This window comes from Mytilus trossulus, chromosome 2 (assembly GCF_036588685.1).
Source record: "Mytilus trossulus isolate FHL-02 chromosome 2, PNRI_Mtr1.1.1.hap1, whole genome shotgun sequence".
NCBI classification, from domain to species: Eukaryota; Metazoa; Mollusca; class Bivalvia; order Mytilida; family Mytilidae; genus Mytilus; species Mytilus trossulus.
This window is the reverse complement of record NC_086374.1, coordinates 91,895,637-91,908,919: the sequence shown is the minus strand read 5'-3', so window position 1 is coordinate 91,908,919 and position 13,283 is coordinate 91,895,637. Positions and strand designations below refer to the sequence as shown.

The 13,283-nt window shown below is 33.0% G+C and overlaps 1 protein-coding gene across 1 annotated transcript; it reads right to left on the bottom strand.

Moving 5' to 3' along the window:
• Positions 1–5,042: 5,042 nt before the first annotated feature.
• Positions 5,043–11,780, bottom strand: LOC134708361 (nmrA-like family domain-containing protein 1). The gene is made up of 4 exons (XM_063568832.1): positions 11,605–11,780; positions 9,029–9,548; positions 7,399–7,592; positions 5,043–5,366 (listed from the first exon to the last, which is right to left on the bottom strand). Exons 2-4 carry the CDS (start codon positions 9,546–9,548, stop codon positions 5,178–5,180), a joined length of 903 nt encoding a protein of 300 aa, XP_063424902.1. The 5' UTR covers positions 11,605–11,780; the 3' UTR covers positions 5,043–5,177.
• Positions 11,781–13,283: the final 1,503 nt, after the last annotated feature.

Genomic DNA, 13,283 nt, shown 5'->3' with positions numbered 1-13,283 from the left:
AGCAGTTTTACAATGCAAAACGCAACCAAAGAACCGCTTAGAGTTGTAAAAAGGTTATATATTATACTTATCGCACAGACAGTGCATGTGGCATTCACCCTACTTCAAGACACCGAAATTAACGTTCATTTTCCGAACAGACGTGGATGCGTATTTTTCGACCATTTTTTTAACCATACCCAATGTCTTAAGAATTACCTGAAGTGCCAGGTGACAGCTTTCCTGTATAGATGTATTATATCTTGGTATGTCCTTTTGTTGTTAAAACGTTTGTATTGTTTTGGCGAGCTTTTAAGAGGGGGCAAGGGGTTTAACTGTTATGCTGTTATGGGGCAATTTAATTCTTAGTTATCTGTTATTTTGAAAACATATTTCCTGTTAGCTGTTATTGTCTTATTCTTTGTTAGCTGTTATTGAGCTGAAAATTGGAATGTTAGCATTTTTTTTGACAGTCAATATTCGGAATAAATTGAAGATCATTGGGCATTGGAGTCTACCACTACTAATATGTTTGTCCCGTATTCAGAGAAGGATTCCATTAACACATACCCATCACAGAAGTGAGGTCCAGGACAATTCAAGTATATCTTATGATTATCCTTTGTAATAAATTCCATTTTTTTATGAATGTGTATTTAGAATTATCTTAATATTTTGTATGAGAATAATGTTCCTTGTTTTCCGTACGAACATATTAGATTAAAACAATTCTGAATATGACAAAAAGGAAAACATATGGCCAGGAATATCTGACAAGGATCTCAATTAAGGACTTGTATGCAAATTTGTCAGCCATCACACAGGTTCCCGTAAACTTTGACATCATAATTTAAAATATTTGACGTCACAATTTAAAAGTGATTGTTACTTGACGTCAAAAGGTGATTCGGAGTCGATTTAAGGTCATTCGGAGGCAAGATACAGCTAAATACCGAAAGTGAAATACGTTTATTTAGGACTAGGTCCTAACAACCACTTAACCTTTTATATAATAATATGGTACATAGACTCAGCTCTAAGATTCAAAGCAGAACCAAATGCATTGTACAATGAAAGATTTATTTCGTTTCAAGCCATTGTTTCCAAACTATGTATTCTACTTACTAGTACACTTGGTTCAATCTTAAACCTCAGCTGATAAGGATTGTTAATTAAGGCCTTTGAAAATAGTGGAATAAATTGCTTTAAGAGTGTCAAAATTCGTTCGAAGTACTTGATAAATTGCATGCTTATAATTGGTGCTTTTGATTTTTCTACCCTATATACCACTTTGCCTCATAGTCTTATTACGAAAATTCACACACCTCATTAAATGGTCACTTAGAAAAAGTCAGAATATTCAAACTCTTTTAGGTTATTTAGTGTATTAGCAACAAAGGGAGCTTCAGTCAATAAATATAAACAATACACCAACGTTGCACGAGAACTGCTGAAAGCATTTTTGAGTTATTTTTAAAAACTAGAAAATACCACCTTTTCCTAATGAATCAATCCCTTAACTCGATAAAAAAATCAAAAATTAATAAAAATCGAAAGGGAGTTTACAACAATAGATATAAACATTTCAGCAAACTGCTGAAAACATTTTTGTGTTTAAATGTCTGAAAACTGGAGAAAAAAAACTTTTTTTACTCGGAAACGTAAAATCTAAAATTTATAAAAATTGAAAGTGACCTCATGTTAATAGATATAAACAATTCACCAAAATTCCTTGCTATGTGAAAGCATGTTTGAGATATTATCAGAAAATAGAAAAAAAAACACCAATTTTATTGAATAAAAAGCCATTACCCAGAAACTTGAAATCTAAAATTTATATAAAAAAAAAAACAACCAAAAGGGAGCTTACGTCAATAGATATAAACAATTTCCCAAAATTTGATGCAAATTGGTTAAAAAGTTTTTGAGTTAATGAACGACATGTTGACAACAGACGGACAACAGTAAACCATAATACGTTCCGTAAACGGGCGTATAAAAAATATTATAATATATTGAGCAGAAATTTAAAAACATTCTAGATACATAAATTTATACTTAAAACATAGTCATAGAAGATGGAATGCCGTACAAAGGATATCCGTAATGAGAAATACTGATTTATCAAAGACCGAATTATTTTAATATTTCATTTACTGTTATCTGTTTTTGTCCATTTTAATTCCTTGTTATCTGTTATGAGGCAAATCAATTTGCTGTTTTGCTGTTATTGGGACCCCCTTGCCCCCTTATTAATAACATTAATTGTTATGTTTCTTTGCTACAGTAACATGGAATAATGTTCGTTTTAAGTCTGACCCCTCTCGTGTTTCAAAGTTATGTATTGAAAAACTGCAGGTAAGTGTCTGACAGATTCAATAAACAGCTGCGCCATGAGCGCATGATACGCCCGTCGTCTTGTGTGAAAGTTTAATGCAATAATCATAAATAATTTCTGAGAAAGTTTTAAGCAATAACCATATATTGTTTTTGAGATACGGAGGGACATATGACCCCCCCCTCCAACTTTTTTTCTCAAAAAAACTAAATATCACTAAAATAAAATTTTGAATCAAAACCAAAAAGTATACAGATCTTAAGATTAATATAACAAAGAAGTGTGTAAAGTTTTAAGCAATAATCATAAATTGATTTTGAGATATGGCGTGACATGTAAAAATACCCTCCCCCTTTTTTTACAAAATACTGAATAACTGAAAAATGAAATTTTAAATCATCACCAAAAAGTATACAGATCTTAAGATTAATATAACAAAGAAGTGTGTAAAGTTTTAAGCAATAATCATAAACTGTTTTTGAGATACGGCACAACATGTAAAAAAAAAAACTCCCTCTTTTTTACAAAATACTCAACAACTCAAAAATGAAATTTTGAATCATCACCAAAAAGTATACAGATCTTTAGAATAATATAACAAAGACATGTGTAAAGTTTTAAGCAATAATCATAAATCGTTTTTGAGATATTGCGCGACATGTAAAAAAAATCTCCCCCTTTTTTACAAAATACTCAATAACTCAAATATGAAATTTTGAATCATCACCAAAAAGTATAAAGATATTAAGATTAAGATATTAAGATTAATATAACTAAGAAGTGTTTAAAGTTTTAAGCTATAATCAAGAATTGTTTTTGAGATACGGTGCGACATGTGAAAAAACCACACCCCTGTTTAAGTTACAATGTGCCGTAACTCAAAAAGTTTTAATCTAATTTTCACCAAAAAGTATACAGATCATTTGACAATCATAAGAAACAACTATATATTAAGTTTCATGAAATCTGGATAAGTCGTTCTCAAGTTACGGTGCGACATGTTTACACCGGACAGACGGACAGACAGACGGACAGACAGACGGACGGACAGACGGACATGTGTTTACCATAATACGTCCCGTCAAAATTTGACGGGCGTATAAAAACCAAATATATATATCAGGAGCGTGCGCTCAAATTTTCCATCTTATGAGATTATTTTCTGAAGATTTCAAAGATGTATAGTTGCACGTTGGTAACATTGCAGCTCATATAAACCGTTTTTAACAAAATAAGTCCTTCTCAAGTTACGGTGCGACATGTTTACGCCGGACAGACAGACGGACAGACGGACGGACGGTACGACAAACAGATAGATAGACGGACACCGGACATTTGTATACCATAATACGTCCCGTCTTTGACGGACGTATAAAAATGGAACTCATCTGTTACAATATCATCAAGTGATAGGTTAAATATGGTATGATTCTGTTCTGTAGATGATGTGATGTTCCTGAAAAAAGAATGACGAACATAGTTTGTTTGGCGAACGGACGGGCAATGTGATTGGTATGATTATTACATCAAAAAGGATTTCTAGAGATCGTATTAAACTTACAGGGAGGTCTGAGTATTTGCTCCACACTGAATACCTCCCTTTCGTTTTGGTGGGCCCGGGATGAAAGGGCTGTTCCTTTGGGTTTTTTTTTATCAAGTGCGTGTAAGGATTTTGTAAGTTTCACGAGTTGATCCTTTCTGATCCATGATTTGTCAATAAGGATATTGTGGTATTATAATAATAAACTTTGTTTTACTCGTTCAAGTCGACGGAAGACCGAGTTGTTCAGTATACTAGTCACTAACATATAATGTATGTCTTTTGTTGAAAATTGTGTTGCATAAACCCTTTTTAGCATTTTCAAAAATCTTTTTATGTCCCGCCTACGATAGAAGAGGGGCATTATGTTTTCTGTTCTGTGCGTCCGTTCGTCCGTCCGTCTATTCGTTCGTCCGTCGTACCTCCTGTTCGTTCGTCCGTCTGTCCCGCTTCAGGTTAAAGTTTTTGGTCAAGGTAGTTTTTAATGAAGTTGAAGTCCAATCAACTTAAAACTTAGTATACATGTTCCCTTTGATAAGATCATTCTAATTTAAATGCCAAATTAGAGAATTTATTCTAATTTCACGGTCCACTAAACATAGAAAATGATAGTGCGAGTGGGGCATCCGTGTACTGTGGACACATTCTTGTTTTTCCAAATCTTTTTAAGTCCGTTTGATGTACTTCAAAATAGAAATATCCCACCCATTTAATCTCTATTCACTCTCTATTTTTCATCTGTACTCGACTTCTATTTTTGAAGACTCGGGGTGACGCTGCATCTGAACGAGTTCTATTTATCTGCATGTATCTTATTTATTGATCCTGTTTAGTTAGTTACCTAAATATACACCCTCTTTAAATTCGGCATTGTTGAAGGTCGTACAGTGAACAGTATTTGTTAACTGTTATGTCATGTGGTCTCTCGTGAAGGTTTCTCACTGGAATTCATACCACATCTTCTTTTTTTTATGTAGTTTAATAAAGTTTACTGTTATAGAAATTTTAAAGAATAATTTTATTTCAAGACTTTAAGAGGAATGACCGGTAGAGGAGTGACTGGAAATTTGTAACGCCTTTATACTTGGTCAAAAAGCGAAAGTATTACTAGTATGAAATAGTTATATAAGTTCAGAAGATGCACTGAAAATATAATAATTCTTTACTTTGTGGTATACTACTGTCTAACTTGCATATTTTTATTTGAACACAAGATAACAATAATTGCGATCACAAACTTAAAAGGCAAAATAACAATATCACAATGCACTTAAACAATACTGCTTCAGTAAATCTATAGTGAAGTGGAAGTAAAATATATCAAGGGAATATTTGCTTTAATTTTCCTACATTCTTTTTCACCCATTCTTCAAATGTCTGCGTTTTAGGACAGATTTTTCTTGTTTCTTGGAGGTTATACCGCTGGTCGACGCGTAATATAAAGTCAAACATGTTGGCATAGTCTTGGGACCAAGGTTGTCCTAATTGTGCATACTGGTAAGCCGTCAGCTAAAAATAAATTTAAAAAAATACAATATATATAAAGAATATTCATAGACTGTAGAAACTACAAATTATATTTGAACTCAATATCATCCAAGTAAAATACTTTTGAAATGGTATATAGCAGTTTCATAAAAATATACTAATTCTGATTGCTTAGTAAAATAATAGCCTGACATTCAATGGTATAACATCTTGCATATTTAGTAGGACTAGAATAATCAATTGTATTACCAACAGTTGAATGTGGTATATAAAAGAAAGGGGATTTCTATTAATTTTAACATATACCATTCCGACCGGATGTGTATTTATACATCCCGCATAACAACATGAACAAAACGAACATCCATCTTTACAATATGTCCCCCGTCGACTCTTGGAGCATGATGATATACGAGACCAGGGGGTTTCCTGCCCAATTATATGTTAAGTAGAGTCCGTCATGACAGATAGCTTATTTATTTATTTGGATATTCTTTATTGAATATAGATAAAAAAAAAATACAAAAACTTATGCTAAAATAAGAATAAGTATAGATTATCGGGTTTTCTACACATTGATATCGTAAAATATCAGCCGCGAGCCACAATGTGAACCTTTTTGGCGAGTGAGCGTATAATATTAATAATCTATATTTTTGTTTTTCTTTCAATGCTACATGTTTGCAGTGTTTAATGTCTATCGTTTTGTAATTAATATGCCTGTCTGTCTGTCTGTTTGTTTTTGTTTTGTATTTTAGTAGCAATCCTATTGTTTGGATTTTAGACTTATAAAATTATTTTAAGGGAACCAAAGTGATAATTACATCACATGCAATTGGCGGATCTAAAAAAGTTGGTTAGAACCCTCTTTATGATAATCAATGTTTTTTGCCAGAATTTTGACATATGATTGGAAACCCCTTTTAAAAATAATTTTATCCTCCCCTGCTTGCTGAGATTAAACTCTTAACAAATCAATGCTGTATTTAGTAAGTCACGTTGTTCCATATTACTGTCTTCTAGTTAAGCGCACAGGATACGGAAATGGTGTTGTCTTTGAATGAATGTTTCTTAATCACGCGCCATTTTTTTATGCCCAAACTACGATAGTAGAGGGGCATTGTGTTTTCTGGTCTGTACGTCCGTTCGTCTGTTCGTCCGTTCGTCCGTCCGGCCGTCTGTTCCGCTGTCTGGTAGTTTTTGATGAAGTTGAAGTCCAATCAACTTCAAACTTAGTACACATGTTCCCTATGATATGATCTTTCTTATTTTAATGCCAAATTAGAGTTTTTATTCCAATGTCATGGTCCACTGAACATAGAAAATAATAGTGCGAGTGGGGCATTCGTGTACTGAGGACACATTCTTGTTTTATTTTATTGCTGCAAGCTAAGATTTCAACGGAAAGGTCATAATAGCAGAGACATGTATTAAAACATATGGTAATATGAGTTTTTTCTAGTCATTATTCGATTCTTAGACTAATGCAAAGACTGATTTTTTTATTTCTCTTTTTTTTCCGCTTTTCTACTATGTTTATATTTTTATAGTATTTTCTATGTTATCGTTTTCTGCTAAACTTATGTGACCTTTCCTTTGAAACCTTCCTCCTTTTTACTACTTTGAAATACTAAATCAAATAAATGATTATAATGTTCAAAAAAGGTTTTTTTAAAAGACGATATTTAAAAAACAAAATTTCAGCAGGATTTTATATACAGTTTTCATATTATATTTAATGTGGAAACGTTTCAATGGGAGTGAGTATAAAAAGAGAAAAGAAAAATGCATGAAATATAAGAAAAAGTAACATGTGTAGAATAATAAATCAGTAACGGTAAGAAAGGTGATTGAAAGGCTTGTAAGTAAATATATGATGTAACTGGTGGTGGAAACTAGCCTTGCCCATTTGGTCTCTTGTGAAAAGTTTCTCATGGACAATCATATCAACCACATCTTCTCTTTTATAATTAGACTCAAGTTTGCAATTTGTCTCTACTAGTGATTAGTATCGCGTTGTTTGCATTTAGCACAGTACTTCATAAAAAAATACCTGTTTTTCTTTGAACTGTGTTGGGGCTAGATGTCTTGAAAGATATGCTGCCATTTCTCTGACGGTGAGTTTATCGCCACATACACTTAATGTTTTCTCCAGGAATGCTGTTTTATTTGAAAATATAATACCCACAATGTCACCGACATCTTCTACACTCATCATGTTGAAAGGTGTTACACCCATTGGAATTACTGAAAAGAATATATGGAAGTGATATTAAAATTTAGGAGGGAATTATTTACAATTATATATATTTAAGAGTACTATCCACAATATATAAAATAACGTGGATTCAAACAACTTCAAATGTATGTCAACATGTACCATGACCTTCCACAATGAGCAAAAACATTACAGTAAAACTCAGTAACTTAGATCATACTTAGACCGGCAATATTTCTATGGAAAAAAAAAGGTTTTTTTCTAATGAACATATAATGAAAACTGCAACTTACACTACTTAATTATGATAACGCAAAGATAATTGATTAGTTGGCATTTAATTGCAAAATGGGAGACACTTTACTTGAAACTCGGTGCAAAAAAGTACTATGATAGAGGTCTCCTCAGATTTATGCAATAGAAGTACCATATAAGTGATGAGACAAGGTGTCTAAAATTTCTAGTGTTTATAAAATTAACCAGCCTATATATCGTATGAATATAAGAATTTCATTAACACAGAATATTTTAGTAAATTTGGTTTAAAGGTAAAAATAGAAAGATTTATTTTGCAGATGAGCTTGACATATTAATATACTTTTTGAAACAGAACAATCAAGGTAGTCAAATTATAAGATATTTGCAGATAGAATAAGAGTGCTAATGAGACAACTCTTAATCAAAGTCACAATCTATAAAAGTATACCATTATCGGTCAAAGTACGTTCTTCAACACGGAGTTTTGGCTTACACCGAACAGCAAGCTATAAGGGGCCCCCAAAATAACTAGTGTAAGATCAATCAAACAGGAAACCCAACGATCTAATCTGTATAAAAAAAGAGAAATGATAAACGACAAATCACCAACATCAACAAACAACACCCACTGTCTGAACATCGGTTTCCTGACTTAGGCAGTTGCAGCGGGTTTAAATATTGATTAAAATGGCTTAATTCAATGTAAAGACGTATCAACAAAAAAAGTGAACACACACTGAACGAATAAATGTGATCTAAGATTAAATAAGCTGTGAAATGTTTAAAATTTTCAGAAAGACAGTCATAACCTTGGACTAAGTGATGCCAAAAAAATAATGTAAACAGGTAATTAAAAATAATTTTGTTGTAAGGTATAGTCATGGAGTACTGAAATATTTTTTTACGAATACGTAGACTATATACGAGGGGGAGGACAGGGGTAAGGGAGACAGGGAGAAAGGGGGTAGGAGAAAGGAGAAAGGAGAGGAAGGCTGGGAGAAAGGAGAAAAAGTTGGAGAAAAAAATAAAATATGAAAAAATAAAATCTCTCTTTTTTCCGGTAAATTAAAAAAAAAATAAGGAGAAGAGGGGTAGGAGAGAGAGAAGAGGGGTGGGAGAAGGGAGAAGGGTAACCCCTGTCCTCCCCCTCATATACAACAGTAAAAGATGATGTGTTTATGAATATGACTTCAAAGTTTAAACTTACCGATTTCATGCAATCCTCGTCCCATATCAAAAGGTTTCAAAATATTTAAATAATCTTCATATAAGCATGGAACTAGTATAAATGTTACTGGCAATCCTATTTGTCGTATATATCCTTCAATTTCTGCTTTGGCTACCAGATGCCGAGCTGAAATGCCAGTAATTTTAAAGGGATGTAACTGTGTATTGAAAACTACATAGGAAACTTTTGCTGCAGCGCATGCGTCGGCAATATTTTGACCTTGTTCGATTTCGTCTTCTACGAACTGAGGATTTGTAAAGTCAGATTTTGTAACAATAAAACATCCATCTGTGCCAGATAGTAAGTCTTTTATTGCGGTAACATCTTTAAGACTATTTTGAACAACTTCGACGTTGCAAGATTTCATAGATTGGACCTCCGGGGCTGATGTGTCCACAATAATCGCCTTGACCTTCAAGTTAGGATTCTTGGCAAGATTACAAGCTACAGCACAGCCTATATCCGTATCTCCACGGACAATTGTTATTGACTTGCTCATCTGTAAAATAAATATTATGCTTTTTATCAAACATTTTCGTTGATGCTCTCACCATTAAAAGTTGTTTTGTATATTACTAGAATATTATACTAGTATATAAGATTAATTTTTGGTATTCACGGGGGAAGACATCAAAATTCGTTGCTCTTGTAATATACCATCAATTTGAAATGACTTTAAGCTGTCGACTGTTTATGGTATGTATGGTTTGTTTTGTTTTTGTTTTTTGGGGGATTGCCTTTTCCCTGTTATTTTTTTTTTTACATTTCTGTCCTCGTTTGTAGGTTTATTATACATTTTGTAACTTTGGATATGACCATAGTTACTAGGATTAAAAACGCGCGTTTCGTCTTCAAAAGAAATATCAGTGACGCCTGAATAAAAGAAAGACCCGAAATTCCGAAAAGTTCAGGAAATCACTTTCGGTGGCTCAGGATATCTTAACCTAATGATTTTGAGAACGGAAATGAGGAATGTGTCAAAAGAGAAAACAAAACGGCCAAAGAGCAAAACAGTCGAAGGCCACTAATGGGATTTCGATACAGCGAGAAAATCCCACATCCAGAGGCGTGATTCAGCTGCCCCCTAAACGAAAATGTTTATTAGTTCAGTGAGTATGGACGTCATACTAAACTCCGAAACTCCGAAATATATAAATAAACTAAAATTAAAAAATGATACAAGGCTGACAAAGGCCACGGGCTCCTGACTTGTGACAGGCGGAATAATGCGTCGGGGTTAAACATGTTTTTGAGAGCTGAACCCTCCCCTATACTTCAAACAAAAAACAAAGAAATATGAGTCTGATGTCAGAAAGTGCATATTTGTTGTAACATTGCATGGTATATTTAATGAAATGAAAAGGTTTTCGACACTTCTATTCATCTAGCATGTTTTAGTTCATCCCTTTGTTTTTTGACATCTTTAAAGTATTCAGGTTCAATTTTATTGTAATATTCACTCGTATGTTTTTTTGGGGTTTTTTTTATTTTTTATTTTGGCAGTAAGAAATGAGTTTTGTACTCCGTATCTTATGAACTAATGCGTTTTCCACGAGATTTGCCGTTGAACTCCATAAAATTATATGAAGCTGTGACAGCTAACACCTCTCTTAAAATTTTGCTCAAAATGGTCTAAAATTATTTCTCCTTCACCAAAAGATTCATTTCGGCCAATTTGGTGGTAATTTGAAGCATAATATGACACGAACAGCACTATTTTTTTTGTTAGGGAAGGAGTATTTTTGATATGTTCTAAATTTATAGTGGACGAATTGGTGGTCTGACACTGATATGAAGCACTTGGTGGATGAATTGGTGGCCTGACACTAATATGAAGCACTTGGTAATTGATTTGTTTCTGTGTTACTAAACACATATCTCTTCTTTATAAACCCGCACACAAGTCACATTGATTTTCCTAATATTAAATACCATTGAGTGACTTTAAATATACATAGATATGTTGAGACGGATTTTCTTAAGCATGAGCAAATAATTTCATTTCTAATTTGTTTTCCTACTTGTGTCATGTGTATTTAAAAGCATTTAAATCCAGTCAACCAATATTTATATTTGTTGAAATCTTATCGATTTAAACACCTGTATAAAAGACAGGAAAGGTAAAATCGTTTACTTATAATTATATACAAAATTCAATTTACATACTTGTTATAAATTAACACATTCATATCGAAAAAAACATGTTTAAAACGAACATTTTACGTCCTATTGCAGCAGATATTTTACTATCAGAGACAACTAAGATCAACTAAGATTGTTCACTTTATTGTAGTGTGCCACAGCGATAAATTGCAACTGAACCAATGACATAACCCATCCTCCCAGGACATCCATGAAGCTGCATTTTAAATAATTACTATAATTATTTGACTAGTATGGAATTATTGTGAAGCTAATATGCGATCCGGAAACTCCAAAGTCCGCTCAGAAAATTGGAAAACTATTGGATAATTGGGACGTGCAATCGTCCCGTTAAAGAAAGGAGGATATGTTAGAAGCTTTGAGCTTTGAAGCGTAGCTTTAAAACAACTTACCTTTTAAATGAGATGACAGGATATGCCGGTTTTTTATCACTGTCTGCAGTCAAGTTTTAGCGTCTAGCAACGAGTAAAAGCGCATGCGTCGATTAAACTGAATTTCACCTTTCAAGTCTTTTTCCTATATTAATATTGATCTGTTTAAATGACTACTGTAATGTGAACGTGCAATTAAAAAGTATTAATATTCTGAAAGAACTGTCAACCAAGTTAGAGCATGTAAAACCTTAATTAGTTATCGACTGTTTAGTAACGGTACGATAATCCTTTAATCTCATTGGATTTCCGATGTAATTTCTTTAGATGAAATTGATTTGATTTCTTTCACCTTTTTTGTATAGTTTTTGAATATACATGTTAAAACCTACATATTTCTTATCAACAGGTTAAAAGCGTTGAGCTTGCTTTATAAAGTTGCTTTTATTATTTATACTGTATGATTTCCGGAAGCTTCATGTATTTTTGCTATAAATAATAGAGCTTAGAGCTTTATAAGTGCATACAATTTATAGTTAAAGCAATATTAATTCAGATAAATCATCACATACAATTTAGGATTCAGAAACAAACACATTTGCTATTATAAATCTGTCTCTTCTAGTACACAAGTAATACACTTATTTAGCAATACATAAATATGTGCCAATGAGACAATTCTCCATCCAAGTCACAATTAATAAAAGTAACCCATTATCGGTCAAGGTACGGCCTTCAACAAGGAGTTTTTATAGTTCACACCGAACAGCAAGCTATAAAGGGCCCCAAAAAATGCAAGTCTATTGTTTATTTTTTCTTGACAATGGATCGACTGATCTACCATTATTCTGTTAACTGTACGGTAGCAGAGTTTGTGATAGATTCATAATTCCACAATCAATGTCTCGTCCTTGATTGTCCTGGAAATAAACCTAATACAAACGCCGAAATGCTGACATACCCACCGTAAAGAAGAAAAACAATTACAACTTAAATCCAGTCAACCTTTATAAACTTTATAAACATGGCGATTCAGAGCATGGTATTTTATCTTGACATCTGTCTTTATTTGCACTTACGATGCCGGTTTTGGAAATCTATCATGTCTATATAGCTGGGTTGTGGTCTAATCGACCTTTAGACCTATACACCACGTTTTTATCGCATACATGCAGCATAATCTACTTAACCTTCAATACCACCTGATATAACTCAAGTTTTTGGTGGGGTTCGTGTTGTTCAGTCTTTACTGTTCTATGTTGTGTATTGTTGTTTGTCTGTATGTGGGTTTGTCTTTTTCTTTTTCAGCATTTGCCTTGTCAGTTTATTTTCGACTTGTGGCATTGTGTGTCCCTCTTAGACCCCGTTCACACTAGCATTTTATTTAATCGATCTAATTTGAATCGATCTAAATAAAACCAGTTAGAGTTCACATTATCCTTAATCATAACGATCTCTATCGGTCTAATCTGAACCACTGCGTTCACACTACAATTAAAAACGCAATTGATCTGACCTTTTCACCCGTCAAACTGTAAACATTGTGCATAAATAGAAATGATTTGTGAAATTCATGTAATGCACCAATATACATACTTGAAAGAAAGTAAAAGTTATTGTTCTCTTGAATCACAAGTTAAATTTTTGATACCGGTCTTATTGTATTTTTTTTTATTTTGAAAAAAAGAACTGTAGCAACA